This window comes from Aureobasidium melanogenum, assembly GCF_000721775.1.
Source record: "Aureobasidium melanogenum CBS 110374 unplaced genomic scaffold scaffold_9, whole genome shotgun sequence".
In the NCBI taxonomy this organism is placed as follows: Eukaryota; Fungi; Ascomycota; class Dothideomycetes; order Dothideales; family Saccotheciaceae; genus Aureobasidium; species Aureobasidium melanogenum.
The window spans coordinates 710,887-727,704 of NW_024470061.1; the positions used below are offsets into that span (position 1 = coordinate 710,887).

The 16,818-nt window shown below is 52.0% G+C and overlaps 6 protein-coding genes across 6 annotated transcripts; 2 read left to right on the forward strand and 4 right to left on the reverse strand.

Annotated features, from left to right (window-relative positions):
• Window positions 1-1,841: 1,841 nt before the first annotated feature.
• Window positions 1,842-2,917, forward strand: M437DRAFT_75167 (uncharacterized protein; the record flags this gene model as incomplete). Its single annotated transcript, XM_041026366.1, has 3 exons — window positions 1,842-1,898; window positions 2,018-2,203; window positions 2,258-2,917. 3 exons carry the CDS (start codon window positions 1,842-1,844, stop codon window positions 2,915-2,917), a joined length of 903 nt encoding a protein of 300 aa, XP_040880313.1.
• Window positions 2,918-3,675: 758 nt separating this feature from the next.
• M437DRAFT_65875 (uncharacterized protein) lies at window positions 3,676-5,974 on the reverse strand (the record flags this gene model as incomplete). Its single annotated transcript, XM_041024649.1, has 3 exons — window positions 3,676-5,226; window positions 5,329-5,743; window positions 5,793-5,974. The coding sequence occupies 3 exons, from the start codon at window positions 5,972-5,974 to the stop codon at window positions 3,676-3,678; spliced, it is 2,148 nt and encodes a 715-aa protein (XP_040880314.1).
• A 577-nt stretch (window positions 5,975-6,551) lies between these two features.
• Window positions 6,552-10,351, reverse strand: M437DRAFT_47744 (RhoGAP-domain-containing protein; the record flags this gene model as incomplete). Its single annotated transcript, XM_041021516.1, has 5 exons — window positions 6,552-6,695; window positions 6,750-7,189; window positions 7,244-10,126; window positions 10,181-10,211; window positions 10,271-10,351. 5 exons carry the CDS (start codon window positions 10,349-10,351, stop codon window positions 6,552-6,554), a joined length of 3,579 nt encoding a protein of 1,192 aa, XP_040880315.1.
• Window positions 10,352-10,951: 600 nt separating this feature from the next.
• Window positions 10,952-11,308, reverse strand: M437DRAFT_65877 (uncharacterized protein; the record flags this gene model as incomplete). Its single annotated transcript, XM_041024650.1, has 1 exon — window positions 10,952-11,308. The coding sequence occupies one exon, from the start codon at window positions 11,306-11,308 to the stop codon at window positions 10,952-10,954; it is 357 nt and encodes a 118-aa protein (XP_040880316.1).
• Window positions 11,309-12,012: 704 nt separating this feature from the next.
• Window positions 12,013-15,986, reverse strand: M437DRAFT_48071 (WD40 repeat-like protein; the record flags this gene model as incomplete). Its single annotated transcript, XM_041021589.1, has 3 exons — window positions 12,013-12,362; window positions 12,419-15,729; window positions 15,778-15,986. The coding sequence occupies 3 exons, from the start codon at window positions 15,984-15,986 to the stop codon at window positions 12,013-12,015; spliced, it is 3,870 nt and encodes a 1,289-aa protein (XP_040880317.1).
• Window positions 15,987-16,305: 319 nt separating this feature from the next.
• M437DRAFT_84319 (peptidyl prolyl cis-trans isomerase cyclophilin) lies at window positions 16,306-16,817 on the forward strand (the record flags this gene model as incomplete). Its single annotated transcript, XM_041028082.1, has 2 exons — window positions 16,306-16,626; window positions 16,680-16,817. The coding sequence occupies 2 exons, from the start codon at window positions 16,306-16,308 to the stop codon at window positions 16,815-16,817; spliced, it is 459 nt and encodes a 152-aa protein (XP_040880318.1).
• Window position 16,818: the final 1 nt, after the last annotated feature.

Sequence of the window (16,818 nt, forward strand, 5' to 3'; positions counted from 1 at the left end):
TAATGTATGCTCAGCTATGATCTAATCTTATCACGGTCTGACTTGTCAACAACGATAGCTGTGATAGAACAGTCGTCGTTGCTTGATAGCAGATTCTAACTCTCGCATATGATTGCACCGCCCCGGCTGGTCGAACCATGCTCGCTTGTATAAGCCTGGATCATTGAGAGTCTCTGGCAAATGAAGAACCCCTCAAGATCCCCCTAATCGACTCCCCCACAGCCAGGGTCCAAGCTCAATTGACACCTCGAACCAAAGCCCTCTCTGTCTTTGCTATACGACATGTCAATCACAATCAAGTGTCAACTGTCAAGTTTACCATGACGATCGATACCTACAATTGATCGGCGATCTCTTCCGCGAAGGATTGGCCTCATCTCAGTTTATGCGTGACGGGTCAGGGATAGACTTCGTATACTGGTTTACCGCCAATCTCCTGCCTCGACCGTTACGCAGCCGCCGAGGGCGAGCTGTACTTTGATTGCAACTGCGGCTCTTGTCAGGAGCGTTGTTTACTGTTGATCTGCCCTCGACTCCACAGATGACGCTGGAAGGAAGTTGCATTCGGCTGTGCATCTCGAGGAATGGGTTGACAAAAGCACGACCGACTGGGAGTCGAAATATGCGGAATGCTGAAACATACAGAATTTGACCAGACCGATATCTGTAGAGCCGTGGTTATCTCATACAGGACGGACTCGATGTTTACCAGGAACCATGATGCTGTCACAGCTATCTAGGTAAGATAGAAACGCAAGACGGTAAACACAACGCTTGCTAGAACCGCTTTGCGTTTTTGCTGTTGTTTTGGCAATTTACCTCGACGCCGAACATCAAGCCTCTACCGTTGTCATTACATGGTCGCCACCCCTGGGCAAGGCTTCAGGACGTATGTATACTTAGGCATACGCTTCACCAGCAACTAATTTAGCTACGACTTCTACCACGACACTCTTTTTGTTCGCCACTATACTAATCACCTCTTAATTCAGTCTTTCATTCCTTTAATACCTTCTGATTCACGCTCCTTTAACCGGTCTATACACTTCCGACCATCAACAAGACTTAATCGCCTCACGATATCTTAAAGACTTGACGACCTAACTGCCGCAACGATGCTTCACCGATCTGCCATGGACGCATACAGACCTGCCTCGATCGATACTTCGTACAGACCTCCTGTCATGGATCCTTACAGACCAAAATCTTCAATGGGTCTTCACTACCCAGTCACCCTCACACCTCCAATCTATGCCGACGATAGACCATTCTTTGCACAAATGGGACATGAGATTCCTCGACCATCTTCAGCGGCTCCCTTGTACACAGCACCACACTATTCTGTTCCTCCGAGATCATTTAGTGGTCCGATGCAACTTCCAGGAGTCTCAAGTTTGGGACCTTTTGGTGGAAACTCGATGTCAATGATGCCCAGGTAAGCAACATTTCTTCGCTCTCCGCGCGCCCAGGACTGTCACAACGTGACTGTAAAAATGCACAATACTTTCATGACGAACGTGATTGCCACGGAGAGAAGGTCAATCTAGGACATCTCAATGGCCAGACTCGATGCGCAGAAAGTACTTGTGCATTTTGATAGTTACGATTGAGTGTGTTTGGCGCATGGGATTGTTATTGTTTGGTTGGAGGCAGTAGTGGGGTAAGGTAGGAGCGAGGTCGGCTTGGCGCGTGGATAGCGTTATCAAGCGGAAAGAGGGACCGAGATAAGGCGGCCTAAGCTCCTGCCCTACCCTATCAGCGCATCGGCATTGACAAGCATGTCGCGATTGATACAGAACTAATTCTTCTCTTTTCGCAGAACTCCCAATGTTATGCACACGATGAACTACGCAACTTCGGCGCCTGCTGCCACTGCTGGTGGTCAGCAAAATGGACCTGTACGTGTTATTCCAGTGTTGGTCGCGACGGGTATTTTGCGCGTCGCGAAACCCTTCTTATCCTTATCGTCCAACTCAATATCGATAACCAATGCGCAACGACTGACCACTCCTCACAGCCTGTATGCCAGAACTGCGGCACAAGCACCACTCCGCTATGGCGTCGCGACGAGATGGGCTCTGTCTTGTGCAATGCTTGCGGCCTCTTCCTCAAGTTGCACGGTCGCCCTCGTCCCATCAGCCTCAAGACCGATGTCATCAAGAGCCGCAACCGCGTCAAGACGGCCACCGGCCCCAAGAAGAAGGTCAGTCACTTCTGCCTGTTTCACCATTCCTACGAGATACTAACATGAACCCAGCCCTCGCTTGAATCGCCCGGCTTCCACCATGATTCCAACACACCCATGGGTTCATACCCTCCTCACCGCCGTCACTCGGATCGCGTCTCATCCGGCGAACACCAACGCTCTCCCTCGCCTTCATCTCGCACAAACACTCCTGGCATGGTCTCGCACAACCCCAACATTGCTCCTCAACACGTCTTCGATAATGTTTCTCTGTCCGAGTCCTCCTTCCAGCCTTCTGGCCTGCCTACCTTCGCTCTTCGCCAGCCATCCCCTGCACCTTCGGTCAACGGCATGCATCCCGAACACGGCCACCAGTACCCTGAGAACAACAGTCTCAAGACCCGCGTGAGCGAGTTGGAAGTCATCAACGACCTGTTCCGCGGTAGAGTTGCTGAGCTTGAACAGAGCGAGCAAAACGCTCGTGCAAAGGAGGCTTCAGCTCGCGACGCTGCAGACCAGTACAAAGCCGACCTCGACGCTGCCTTGGTCCGCGAGGCCGCTCTCAAGAAGAGAGTCGAACTCCTCGAGGCCGAGGTCGAGTCCTACAAGTCACAAGCAGCCCCACCACCCAAGCGTCTCCGTCTGAGTGATGTTGTCCGCGATGACAGCTCGTCTACTGACTCAAAACCTGCTGCATCGTCTGAATCAACGACTGCCACTGCAGCCGCTTAGACGACTTCACGTATTTACAGTGAAAATTAATGCTTACGGCGGCGTTTGGTGTGCTTGATGTTCATGATGTCAAAGGAAAAGAAAGGCCATACCCCTGTTGCCACTTCCTGTTGCTGTTTTTTCCTTTATGCCACGATTGCATTTTCCTTTACGTTTACCCTTTCCTTGTCCCAATCATATATAGACAAGAGCCATGACTCTAGCCAGCAAAAAGACATACAATGACCCTCTAATCCAAAAAGAACCACTTTTCAAAACTCGCTCTTTCAGACCCCATCCGTGCCTCTCTGCCCTCGACCTTCTGCGATACGCACCTTTTGTTTGGTCCACTTTTGTTAGCCCGTTGTACTTCTCATTTTACCTCAATCCACCGTTTGATACTGCAATCTACCAGTGCCTTGCTTTTTGGTTCAAGATTACGACAAAACCCGTCTCTATCCACATCTTCAAGAATAGAAGCAACGACGTACAAACTATGTCATATCTTGTGTTCGAAAGATTGATTGCAAAAACGGAGATGATGATTGCAAAAACGGGTGGCAGGTGGCTGCGGAAGAAGAGTCATGCATGACCTAACACTCAAGACCGAAACAATGGGACGAGTTTGATTAGAAGAATAGCGAGTAGCACAAGAGAGAAGCAATGCACTAAGAGGACACAGAAACGAAATATTGTATCCAACTTCTTTTGTTTATTTTAATCCTTTTTGCCCTTGTCTTTCCTACACCTCTAGACCACCAATAGCTGGCAATAGCTGCTTATGGACAACACAACCCAAAAAGTGGCCAACCTAGCAGTATCATCCACAAAGTACATTTTTTCAACTTCTTTCCGCCTTTAGGTGGAATCTCACTGGGTGGTCCTTTGCCTTTGCTCTTGCTCTTGTCTTTACTTTTGCTCTTGCTCTTGCCCTTGCTTTTATCTTTGCCTTTGTCTTTGACTTTGTCTTTGCCTTTGCCAGGTGATTCCTCTTCAGGTGGTCCCTTGTTAGGTGCTCCTTTGTCAACAGGCTTATTAGGATTGATCTCCAGCTCAAGTTTCAACTCGTACTCTTTGAAGCCTTGAGTGACAACACTTTCTGCTGAAGGGCCACCGAGTCCAGAAATTTCTCTTGCGAAACACTGTTCTACACCGTGTCCATTCCAAGAGGCGACTCTGCCATGGGCTAGGAAGGATGTAGCGCGAGGGATGAAGGTCCAAGTTGCCAGGTCTATAGGTGTGCAAGTAGTGAGGTGGTTGAAGAGGGTGAGAGAAATCTCGGCGGCGATGGCCCAGGCACCGCTGCCGGCGATGGTGAGCATGCCGTCTTCAGCCAGGTCAATCCTGCTCGTCTCAGGTGTACCTGGTGGTGGGGCAGGAAGTTCAGTTGGCATAATGGTAGGTGCTACCGTTGGTGAGACAGGCATTGTCGTGCCAGGGATATTGGTGACGGGAGCAGGAGTTGGCCACGAGTCATGTCTTCCAAACCTTACATACTCCTCTAGGATTGGAGGGAACTCTGCAAGCCGGCTCATTGAATCATAAAGATCCTGTTCAGCACGGTATCGCCTGGCTTCATAAGCAGGCGGGTCTTCGTACACCGGAGGGCGACCATCAGGATCATATTGCGGAGGCGCGATTTCCCGATACAACCTCTCGGCCAATTCCTCAGGTAAATCAGGCTGTGCTCGGTATAACTCTTCGAGCAGCGGTTCGGTTTCGTCAGCGGTAACAGTGTCCAGCGTATGTCTCAGAAGCGTTCGCCTTTCCAAGAGTCGGCGTATGTATTGCTCGTATTCCTCTATCGTATCAAAGTATTCTGGTGTAAGGGGGTCAGGAGCTGGCTCGAATGCGACATCGAACCATGCCTGGAGGTGGAACTGGAACTCCCAGATAGTATATGTGACTTGGTTTGTTGCGGCAGGGTTTAGGTGGAAGCCGGCAGCAATCCTCTCGATTTGGGTGCGTATGTGGTCCCACAGATTGGTGTTGAAGCTTTCTATATCGGCTACTCCCTCGCGGAAGAGCACACCAAGATAGTGTTCTGCCTGGCGTAGTAGATTAGAGAATCGTGCAAGACGCAAGAAACTGATAGGTCGTCCGAACAGTTCCCGGGTGTCTCTGATGGACCGCTGAACCGCGTCCGAGCTGGCTTGATCTGGTCCGACGACCGATAGAATTGCTGCTGGCAGGGCGTCTGCGAGTGTGACTCGGCAGGCCTCGTCACACTCCCATCCGTGCCATCTGTCGCCAAACATTAAGGCAGTGCAATTGACAGTCGAGTTGTTGTATCTGCCAACATGGTCGGCAGTGGTACCATTGGCACAGGCCTAGCAACGAAGATATCGTCAGCATGGATTTTGAAGAAGAATGCAAACGCTCTCGAAAACCAAAGAACAAAACACAATATGAGACGTAGAAGCTCATCTCACCTCGGTCTCATCGTCCGGCTTAGTAGGGAATCTGCCCCATGTCGCGGCGGCAACCATCGCCATTCGATGTGCAAGCATAGCATTATTCGGACGGGAGTCGATAGTGCCATTCGCCGTGGACGTCTCTGTCACTATAGACTCCGTTTCAGAAACGACAGTCCAGCCATCGTCGTCTCCGTCAAGTTTAGTTGTGGTAGGAGCGTTCTTGATACGCCAGCTAGTCGAATAAGTCGTTTCGGCGCCAGGAGAATGTTCGACGTACTTTGTCGAGAGTGTTGTACCCAAATCTCCGTCCGACGCAGAAGACAGAGCAGCAATGCCCGCAAGGGCGATCACTCTCAAAAGCACCATCTGAGATGAGATGATGTGCGTTTCGTGATACTCGCGTGAAGCAGGACTGGAGAGGACGTCCTCACTTTAATATGGCTTTTCGCATCATACTATCCAGGAAAAATTCTCTCTACCTTCCTCCTTTTGAGCTCATGTAGTTAGTAATGTGATACGACCTCACATGCTGAAAAGCCAAATGGTGCTGACATGGCCGAGTCCTACGGTCATGGACTCGCAGATGGCATGATTCGAAGACAAAGGCGTTTCGGTGCATCCCTTTGGATAGACTGCGATGATGCGTGATGATGTCGCCCATATTGTTGAACTTCAATTGAGCTGAATTCGGAAGAGGCAGTTGGTCGCGTGAGGTGCTGGCTTGGAGGGGATGGTTTGAAGTGAACTCAGGGTCCAGAAGTCGTTGTTTCTGGGACGATTGTCGCAAGCAACATCTGGTTTGGGGGAAAGCAGGTCTCTCGCTCTTTCCGAATGTACAACAACCTTTGCAAAACTCCTACCACATCATACGAGATCAGATGGTTCCATGTCTCTGACCACTGTGTCAAAGCTCGGCAGGGTTACAAACGTTATATAATCACTTGAGCAAGTTGAAGCAGGTACAGCAAAATCGCCAGCAGCAGTATTTTCTCGCTCAAAATCTGAGTATGCGCATTTCATCAAAAGTATATGCCTCAACTCCGCATCCATTAAAACGCGCCAGATAAGGACGCGCTCATAACGCATCTGCTAGGTTAAAGGTAAAAAGAAAGCGAATAAGTGGTGTTGGAAGAAGAGTACTAAGTTCTGCAAAAAGCCAAAGGCAAAGACCACTGGGTCTGAATTTTGTAACCCGGCTGGGAAACAGGCGCTCCAAAAAAAGACTGGTGTATCATTCATTAGTTCTCGAAGATGGAGTCCGCGTGTTCAAGCAGCGCCTGCACTGCCATACGCTGGGCTTGCATGTCCGACATTTCGCGTTCGATGCTCAAGGGTCGCAAAATCGTGGGCGCAAAGACGACCGAGAGATTGAGCGGTGTCATCTACAATCTGTTAGCTCTGTTTCATCGCAAATTCTTGGTTCAAAAGCGCCTTACCAGATTCTCCGACTCCTGCTTGACTACACGGCACAGATGCTGCACCAAGTACTCCAGTACATCGTGGTGAGCTTGTGGCATAGCCTCCAGCGCAGCCTTGATGGCGGGGACCTGCTTCTCCTTCTCTGTGATCTGAGCTGCTTCGAGCAGAGGGTCATAGGCCTCATAAGTGATGAGGGGGTTAGGCAACTTGCGGAAGTATTGCTTCAACGCGCTAGTGACAGCATGAATATCAAGATCCGGGTCACTGATGTCGTAGGCGCCGTCTTTCTCGAAGCCTTGTTGGATGAGCTTAACCTGACCGCTTCCGCCAGATTTTCTGTAGATGCCTTCCATGTCCATTCCACGCTTCTCCACTTCCTCGACGCAATGCGTGACAATCGAGGGCAAGACACGTTTTTCATAGTCGCAACGCTCGCGCAAATCAGATCCGAATAGTACTGGAGACGTGTTAGCGCATTGTCGAGACGATAAAATGTTTGACATGGACTCACCAGAAGGATTTTCAGCAAGCAGGTTGGAGCTGCTACCGTTCTTACCATGGGCACCCTGAGCGCCTGGCTTGAGGCCGTTCTTCTGGTTAGACGAGAAGAAGCCAAAGCTCTTTGCATCACCAGCTCTGTTCAAAGGTTGATCACCCATGATTGCACCAGGGCCTGCCTGCATCTGCGAGTATGGCATACCGGTGATGTCGTAGCTACCGTCAGCCTTGATAGGAACTCCACGATCATTGTTGCCAGCGAATGCACCCTTGAGGCCTTTGGTGACGTTCTTGGCAAGACCAGATGAACCCTTCTTCCAGTTAAACTTCTTGGGTTGTCCTTTGCGGATGTTGACCACCTGCGGCGCCGTGAGGACAGTAGCTGGCTCTGCATCTGCTGCATGTGGCAAAAGGTCATGGAGACTGGTAGACTCTTGCAACGATGAGGAGTGCAGCGAAGACATGTCACCCCTGTTCGAGCCGTTGTAGATGCCCAGACCATTAGTAAGGGGTGATCGCTCGATACCACCGCTCTTCGAGTTTTGTGACTTGTACAGATCTTGAATACCGCTGACAAGTTGGTTGTTCAACTCAGCCAATTGGAGGTTCTTCGAAGACAGAGATTCGAACTCCTGTAAACCCTTGTCCTTGACTTGAATGAGGTTTGAGATGTCATCAGTAAGTTCGTTTCTCTTGTGCACAAGATCCTCAATTTGAGAGCCGAGACTGTCTTTCAACTTTTGCAGAGAGTGTGCAAAGTCCTGTAGGATCTCGGACTTGAGCTGACTGATGTCCAAAGGCTTGTTACTCTCTTTGGCTCTAGTCAAATGCTCAGTCATGATCTCGAGTTCGCGAACCACCATCTCGCGTTGAGTGTCAAGGAATGCCATGGTTGAGCGCTTCTCACGCAGTTCAGTGTTAGCATGCTTGATGTCGGCGGAGGTGTCCATTTTCTCCTCGAGACCGAGCTTATCAGCCTCAAGCTCTGCAATCTTTTGTTGAGCACGACGCAATTGAGATCTTAATGTTGCGACGTCCATCTGGCCCGGCGAAGAAATTGGGCTGGTAATGAGAATAGGGCTGCTGATGTCTGCCGAACTGATGGTTGGGGTCTTCTGGAGGGGTATCGATTTATCGCTGAAGCTTCTACCGTGCTTTACCGCGTTGGAGACACGACGAAGAACGCCGGTGTGCTCATTCTCCTTTCTCTTCTGCTCTTCACCTCTCAAGATGCGGGACATCTCTTCTTCCATTGAGAAGGCCTCTCCAGCACTATGCTTTGGAAGATGTGTACGCCAGGGTTTTGGTGAAGCTGCAGAGGTCTGATCATGTTGAAGAGCTCCGATAGATTCAGCGCGAGGGCGTTCAGTGGCAGGAGGGGCAGGCGGAATTCTGGGGGCTATAAAATCGTCATTGGCGACAGACTTGCTTGGAGCAGAAGGACGGTTGGCGGCTCTGGGAGGTGCAGCCGGTATACCTATGTCGGCTGTGTTGTGAGACTCGGTCTCGGAGCGAAGGTGTGTTGGTGCATCTACGAATTGAGCGGAGGTCGCGGACTGTTTGCGTTCGTGAGCAGCATCAGACTGTCTAAGAGCCGGCGTGGTTACAGGAGAGGTGATGCCTGATGCATTGGCTGGTGCTAGAGAATCGCCTCTAACGGGATGCTTTGCAGGGCCAGCGCTCGACGAAGCTTCACGGAGTTTAGGGTCATCGAAAGGATTGATGCTCGAGCTGGGTGTGTCCACGGAGGCTGGTGACAGGGACAGGTTCGAGTCGGTCGGAGTGTGTCTCGAATGATGCTGTGTGTCCAGAGACGTGGGAGAGTTCTTTCCAACGCGAGGGCTGTTGCGCGATACTCTGCGATCGCGAGGCACGTCCTGAAGTTTGAAAGGTTCTGGTACCAAGTTGGACGAAGCACTGTTTGTGTGAGGCAGACGAGGGCGTTGTTGATTGGTAAGGGATGAGGGTGAAGCAACGGCTGAGGTGGTGACCGGTGTGCTGCTACCCGAAGCATTGCGAAGACCCTGCTGACGGCTTCTGTCGGTGTGACCAGTACCAGGGCTTCGGACGCTCTCGCGCTCAGTCGACACCGATCTCGAGGACGACGGTCGATCTCTGTTGTTTCTGGAGAATGCACCTTGAGGGGAAAGGTTGTCGGACATCCTAGGCGTAGTCTCGGGATGCTGACGGCGTGGAAGAGGGGGAGGAGCAGGGTTGGGGTCGTAGGCCATAGGAAGGAATCCGTCGTCGGCATCAGACATTGAGGTCATGGTGTTGGATGACATTGTCGAAGCACGCTCTTGCTTGTATGTGCTAGCAGGCAGCGTAAGAGTGTCTTGGTCCGAGGGCGCACCCATGTGAGACAAGTGACGGCTGCTACCTCTCTTGCTATCATCTGACACAGACATGGGCGATGCGTCTCGCTGTCTCTCGTGACTGGCTTTTAGGTGGTCGCTGGAGTAGGAGCCTGAGGGCGAGGACTCTCGCAGAGCACTCTGGGAGACGGCGTTGGGTGGTAGTGCAGGCAGGCTCTTATCTAGCACAATAGGGTTGCTCCCTGCAGCAGCTATTTGTTTCGAAGCCTTTGCCTTCTTCCGTCGTCTTGCCATCAAGCTCTCGTGACAGCTCATGCAGAAAATGCCCTGGCTAGTACGCGCATATCGTAGGTTTTCAATCTTCCTCTTGCAGTTGCGGCACTTAAAGCAGGTTGCGCAGAAGGCTTGATCACCGGTCAGGATGGCGAGGTCTTCGATCTTGTTGCCGCAGGAGCTGCAGCTGTATGTGCAGTTGTTGCAAATGAGAGAGCCATCGCCCAGCAGCAGCAGGTTGGCATCCGAGTCGAGGAGGGTGGCGCAAGAGTGGCATCGGAAACAGCCAAGGTGCCATCGGTGGCCAGCTGTAGAGGTTCTGTCAGCAAGTGCACTACCCCTCGACGCTGTGTGTGACTTACCAAGCTCAAAGGCTCGCCCCTGTTCTAGAATCTGCGTAGCATGAGAGTCAGTCGAGCTGAAAATACATGGCAAAGGGTGCATTTGGATACCTCGCCGCAGCCTTTGCACAAAAACACCTCATCGTCCTCTGTGGGAGACTCGGGGTAGTTTGAGTTGGTATCGGCCTCCATGTTGGACGGGAGCGTGAGCGGCGATGACGCTGGAGCTGAGGTCCTGGTGTTGACGAAGGTGCGGCCGTCAATCGCTCGCTAGGTAGAGATGCGATGGGCCCACGGGCCTTCGAAGTCGTGGGTGACGATGCAGTTGGCAAGCGAACGGGTACAGCGAACGGGCAGCGGAGGTGTTTCGCAGCAGCAGGGCGGAGGTTTCAGCGAGTGGAGTGAATCGCTATGTCAGAAATCAGAGGCAACCGAGGGGTCTGGTGCAAGACCTCGTCCGGTGTCGATTGCTTGTCGTTACGTGCGCACGCATGCGATGGGTGCTGATAAAGCAGTCAGAGCAGTGCAGGTAGGTACAGTCAAGCGTGTTTGGACTTTGCAGGAGACACGGCGGACCTCAAACCCAGCCAAGCCGCGCTCGTCAGTTACGACGACGATACAACTTTATTTGGCTCCTTCGTTTAAACACTCCTACCAAAGCCAATTCATCTTCTATCAGGCAGCATACGATTTTGTCATTCATTCTGACTCTATAGGTACCCTTCGAAGCTCATTGACAATGCAATTCTTCACCCTGAACATTGACATCTGGCCATCGCATGCACACGTTCCTCAGGCCATGCTCCTGCTTTGAAACTGCGTAACGGCATGCTGCTGACGACACTTTTCATCTTTTTGACACCTTCTCGCTGATTCCATGTCATCCTCATCTGAATCTATCTCTAGATATTCTCCGTCTCCAAATGTATAGTCTTTCTTGAAACAAATGTCTACCACGACTTGCTCATTCTTAAGACTCTCTCCCTTGACCACTTCATCCTCTTGACTTAGATAGGTAGCACGGACCACGAGCATGTCCCACACGCGTTTTTCGGATCCAAACCCTCGAGGCTCGAGCAGCGTTACCCGTTCACCGCTCTCCCACGCCTGCAGCTTCCCGTCCTTTCCCCTACTCTGCGGGACACTCATTATTACCTGCATACTAATATCTACAAAGCTTATTAACACCACTTTGCTGCGTCCCTTTTCTATCCTAGACTCGCAGTCTCCTAATCTCATGGCAGCAACAGAGTCTGTCCATTTTCCTATTTGGTGGCGCAAACACATCGTGCGACACCGGTGCTCTTGATTCATGAATCCCTCCCCAGCCACCACGCCAAGTGTATATGAATCTCAGGGGCTCGTTTTCTCTTCGGCTTTAGCATCGTATCTAGGCTTTATTGCCGGCGAACCACCTCGGACCTCAACTCGGCTGCTTGCTGCCAAGAGTTCATCTTAACTAAGCATCTCAATCTTGCTCATCGTCTTTACCGTTGTTGCTATCATGTGTTCAGCTGGGGTCGTGTCAATCTCCGTGGACCCTGGTGTGGGGTTATACAACCTGGTGAGTTGAAGACCCAATGCTTGAAGACGGCAAAAGTCGCCAACCTTCTAATCGTCGAGCTGTTCGGAGTATGATTATTTCGGCATCTAGGCCATGTAGATCAAGTTCACTCGTTCTGGCAAGACACGACAAGTCGCAAGTCAAGACCCAAAATACAGACACCGAGAATGGTAAGAAGAGAGAAAAACGTTCTTCATGAAAACAAATACTGTAGAACCAATCGAAAACAAGACTGCTAGCTTCTATTCCGTCACACACCCACTTTCTTCATGCTTTCTCTAGAGCACGCTTATACAGGAGTAGCCTTACTCATGGCGAGCAATCTCTTGACTCCAACCATCCAGTGTGCACCCTCAGACTCCAACTTGGCCTTCATCATATCAGTCAAGATAGATCCAGCGCGATCAAAGTCTCTAGATTGCAGTGCTTGTGCAATCTCCGCCAACATGGCAACAGTGTCTGGCTTAACGAGAGTCTCGTTGTTGAGGTGATCGAAGAGGATATTGAGACGCTTCTCGACGTCGTTGACTTGCGCAGCGAATGAAGCTGGTGCGCGTGACTTCACACGTGCCATGTCTGCGGACATGATTTCGAAGACTGGCATTGCATTGCTAGGAATGTGAGAGCGGTCTCCAGGAGCTAGAGACAAATAGTTAGCATATGAACATATCTGTAGAGGGAAGGGTGAGACTCACGATATTTGGCGGCTGCAGGTGCAGATCGCTGAGATTGTGCAGTGGTGGGTCGAGAAGGCGGTTGCTGAGGGGCGGCTGATGGGGGAGGGGTAGCCTGAGGAGGAGTGGCTTGTGGAGGGGCGGCTTGAGGAGGTGCGGCGGCTCTGGGAGGACCTTGAGGAGGACCACGAGGCGGTCCTTGTGGTGGAGGTGGAATTGCTTGAGCAGCCGGAGGCTGCGACTGTGCGGGTGGTTGACCGTAAGGCGTTGCTGGTGCCCTTGGTGCATATGCCGAAGCTCCCGCAGGCGCGTATGGCGAGGGTGCTGCAGAGCCGTAGGGGTTGGGAGCAACGTTACGTGGTGGTGGCAGACCGCCGGCTACAGGGGTGGGTTGTGAGCCGGGAGCTGGTGCGTAACGGTTGCTAGGTGGACCAGTTGCTGTTGCGGCAGGAGGAGGGTTGTATGGTGAGGGGCCACGGCCAAGAGGAGGGGCCTGGGGTGGAGGAGGCAGCGTTGAAGCGGCAGGCTGCTGTACCGAAGCTGGGGTGTAGGCATTGGATGCAGCTGAGATGGGACGCTGAATCTGCGGAGGACCTGACAGTGGAGACATAACGCGAGGTGGCATCTGTCCTGCCTTTGGTGGTGGAGGCAAAGCAGCAGAGGGTTGCTGGCCATAAGCGCTACCAGGAGCGGGAGGTGGCGACATGACAGGAGCATTAGGGAAGGGAGAAGATACGGCAGCAATACCAGGAGTGTTTCTTCTTGCAGGCTGGGCCGGCTTGGAGAAGCCTTCTGGAAGGTCGTTCCACTGTTGTGTCTCGCCCTTCTTGGGTGGTGGAGGTACGGCACTAGGAGTCATACCACGAGGAGGAGCAACAGGAGCGGCGGGTGCTCCATAGGGCTGGCCATATCCCGAGGGTTGTGGAGGTTGGTATCCCTGAGGTGCGTATGGGTTTGAGACAGCAGCAGGCTGAGCAGCGCCTGGGGGAGCGTAAGGGTTTGCAACGCTAGGAGCAGGCGTTGACATGATACCTCCGCTGGGTGCATATGGGTTTGCGGCAGCAAGTGGCGCTGGTGTAGGAGCAGCGGAGTAGGCTGCCATTGGTGCAGCAGCACGAGCGGCGGCGGCGGGCTGTCTCTGAACTTGAGGGACTGCAGGCTTGGTCCTGTTGGCGAGCTTGACTCTTTGCTGAGCAACCTCTGCTGCAGGATACTTTGAAGGCAGCAAATCCAGGTACTTCTCAGCGACTTGCAACTGACCATGACTGGCCAGAATATCAGCGTACTCAGTGTACTTGGCATACAGGGGAGCAAGCTTCCAGTTTTCGCTGGCTTGGCGGTCGGAATCTTGGAAGCCAACAACCTGGCGGAAGACAGTAACCTTCTCGATGAAGTCTTGCAAAGATCTGGCGTGGACAGAGAAGCTGGTCTCGCCCTCGGCAGCTTCCAGTCCAACGCTCTCCTTCTCCTGCAGCTCCTGTGTCCAGATAGTAACAACCTTCTCAAGCTTGGAGCCAGCAAGGAAGCAGAATGATGCATCCCTCCTCAAAGTGCCCTTATCGGTAGCAGTTGACAGCGACTCTTCAAGACGGTCACCCAGAGCCTCGCACAAGTCTGAGAACTCAGTCTCGTCGGCAAAGGTGCATAGAGTTGCCATAACTTCCTTCCAGTTTGACAGATCGGCGTTGTGGACGACATCCCACAGGTTCTTGCCAACGATCGAGGCAAGAAGACGCAGGTACTTGGGCCCCTTGGCCTTTTGCTTCAAGTAGGCAGTCTGTACCTTGTCCATGCACTTTTGTCCACCGCAAATAGCAATCATGAAGGCATCTGACATGCGGCCATCCTTCAAGCAAACGTCAAGAGCAGACTCGAAGTTGCCCAGCATGAGAGCACGTGTGATGTTCTTGTCTGCGTCCGACTCTTCACCACTGAAGATGTGGAAAGGCTGGTTGGTCTTGGCCCCCTTGGTCGCTGCAAGATCGGCCAGGAAGTTATCGCCATCTTCTCCGTCAGCGTTGTCGTTACCGAAGAAGTTGCTGTCATCCTCTTCCTTGGGCTTTTCAACATCACCGTTGATGTTTAAGTCAGCAGTCTTCTGTGCGACCTCAGTCTCCTCAGCAAAGCCCAAGTACTCTCTCAGCTTCTTCCTCGACTTTCCAGCGTTCAACGTCTCAATGACTTGCCAGTCGGCCTTCTCTTCCTCGTTGGTTGCAGCAGCAATCTTTGATTCGCAAATGCTGGCCAGGTCGCCGCTCTTCAGAGATTCCTCGAACTTCTGCGATGCTTCCGTAACGGCCGAGTCAATAGCAAAGGTCTCGATGCTGACAGTCGATTTTCTCGAAGCAGAGTCGGTAGCCAGTCTGACAAGCTTTCCACCAAAACCGAAAGACACACCAGCGGGGCGTTCCATCCACTTGGGAGCCTTGGGCAAAGAGAAGGAGACTGGTTCGGGCTGAGTCTGGACTTGGTTGAAGAAATCGTCACTCTCAAGAGCCTGCTGAGCATTCGTCTTTTCATCGTTCTTTGTGTTTGTGTTCTGAATTGTCTGGACCGAGATCTTGCCATCGAACGAGGCAGTAGCGAGAAGACCAGGGTTATGAGGATTCCAGCGAGTCTGGAAGGTCCAGTTCTTGACAACAGGGAATTCACCGTATGATTCACCAGTGTGAGGGTTCCAGGCGATTGTACGGTTGTCCTTGCCGCCAGAAAGCAACAAGCTCGAGTCCTGCAGACACCACGACAGGGAAAGAACGCCGAGCTCGTGACCACGAAGAATGCGCTCAGGAGCACTAGAGTTACGCAAGTCCCACATGAGAATCACAGGCTCTTGGTCGTTAGGAACAGCTGTCATGAGCTTGGTCGCAACATCTGGATCCCAGGCAACAGCGCTCACTGGCTTGCGAGCATAGTTGTTCAAAGTCAAGTTCTCCTTCTTTTGCCTGACATCCCAGATGGTGACAAAGCCTCCACTTGAACCAGTAGCAAGAATGTGAGGGACTTTTGCGCCCTTGTTCCAGTCCAAACACTCATAATCGTCAGCTCTTGCAGCACCTCCACCCAACTTGAAGGGGTTGGCGATGTTGTTCAGGTCGTAAATGAACAGCTCTCCCTTGGCACCGGCAGTCGCGAGAAGGTCGTGCTTCGAGTGGTTGAATTGAACAGTCTTGATGGCTCCAGAGTGCTTAGTTGTTCTGGACATGAACGAGTCGGAAGGGCTGGAGCGGAGCTTCTCAGCGTCCCATAGATCGAGCGAGCCATTCTCAAGGGCACCGGCAATGATACCACGAGAGCGATCGGCAGTCGGTTGGCTCCATGCAATGTCGTAGAATCTATATCTGTGTCAGGAGCTATATCGTGTCCAATTGTGGGGTACGCACCTTGAGTCTGTAGAGATGCTGCCAACAGGAGACAAGTCGGAAGAAGCGTCAAGCTGGTCTAGTTGCAGATCCCACAGCTCTAGGTTAGTGTCGTTGGAGAAGTCATCATCAACAGCGCCGGCGCGTGTTCCAGTAGCGAGCAATGGCGGAGCTGAGCCGGGCGACCATGCGAAGGCCGCAGTGCGAGGAATCTCGCGCAATCGAACCATGGTCGAGTCTTTGTTGGCAGTACACTTAGTTCAGCCCAAGCATACAGCAAACAAATGGGAGTTGGGGTAGATATGGCGGAAAAGGGGTGGGTATGGGATAATTATTGACCAGCGTTACAAGGGCGCGAGCTTCGACTTGCCCTTCGTCACACCTCCAGCTGGCCTTCCCAAGTTCCGCCTTCCGTTCAGAAGCCAAAATCTGGGGCACATCGCAGCCTCGCCTTGGCATCAGAGATCCGTTCTAGCCTTTCTGTTGTATGTAATCATTCCGACACCGTCCAGGAATATACATCCAGACTCATCAGCACAACCCCCAACCATGTCTGACGCACCAAGACCGAAAGCGACTGTCTATGTCGGAGGTCTGACCTCTGCTGTCGACACCCATACTCTGCACAACGCTTTCATACCATTCGGCCCAATCGTCAATATTTCACTGCCAAAGCCAGAACTACCATCAAATCCCGAACCTCACCGTGGCTTCGGATATGTCGAATTTGAGAGTCCTCAAGATGCTCAAGAATCGATCGACAACATGGATCAAAGCGAACTTTTCGGCCGTGTCATCAAGGTCAACCTAGCCAAAGAGCAAAAAGCCGAAGGAGAAGGCTTGGGAAGCAAGACTGCTATTTGGGAGCAAGTACGTGTTATCAAATCATTGTGCTTCAGTAACATGTGCTGACGATCATTTAGGAGGGCTATCTCGCAAAGCACGCAGTTAGCGATGAGGATCGCATGGCTGCACAGGGAGACGAAAATGGTCACGACGGCCCAATGGATCCCATGCAAGGCCTGGAGGGTCTTGATGTTGCTGGCCCTCAGCAAGCCTAAA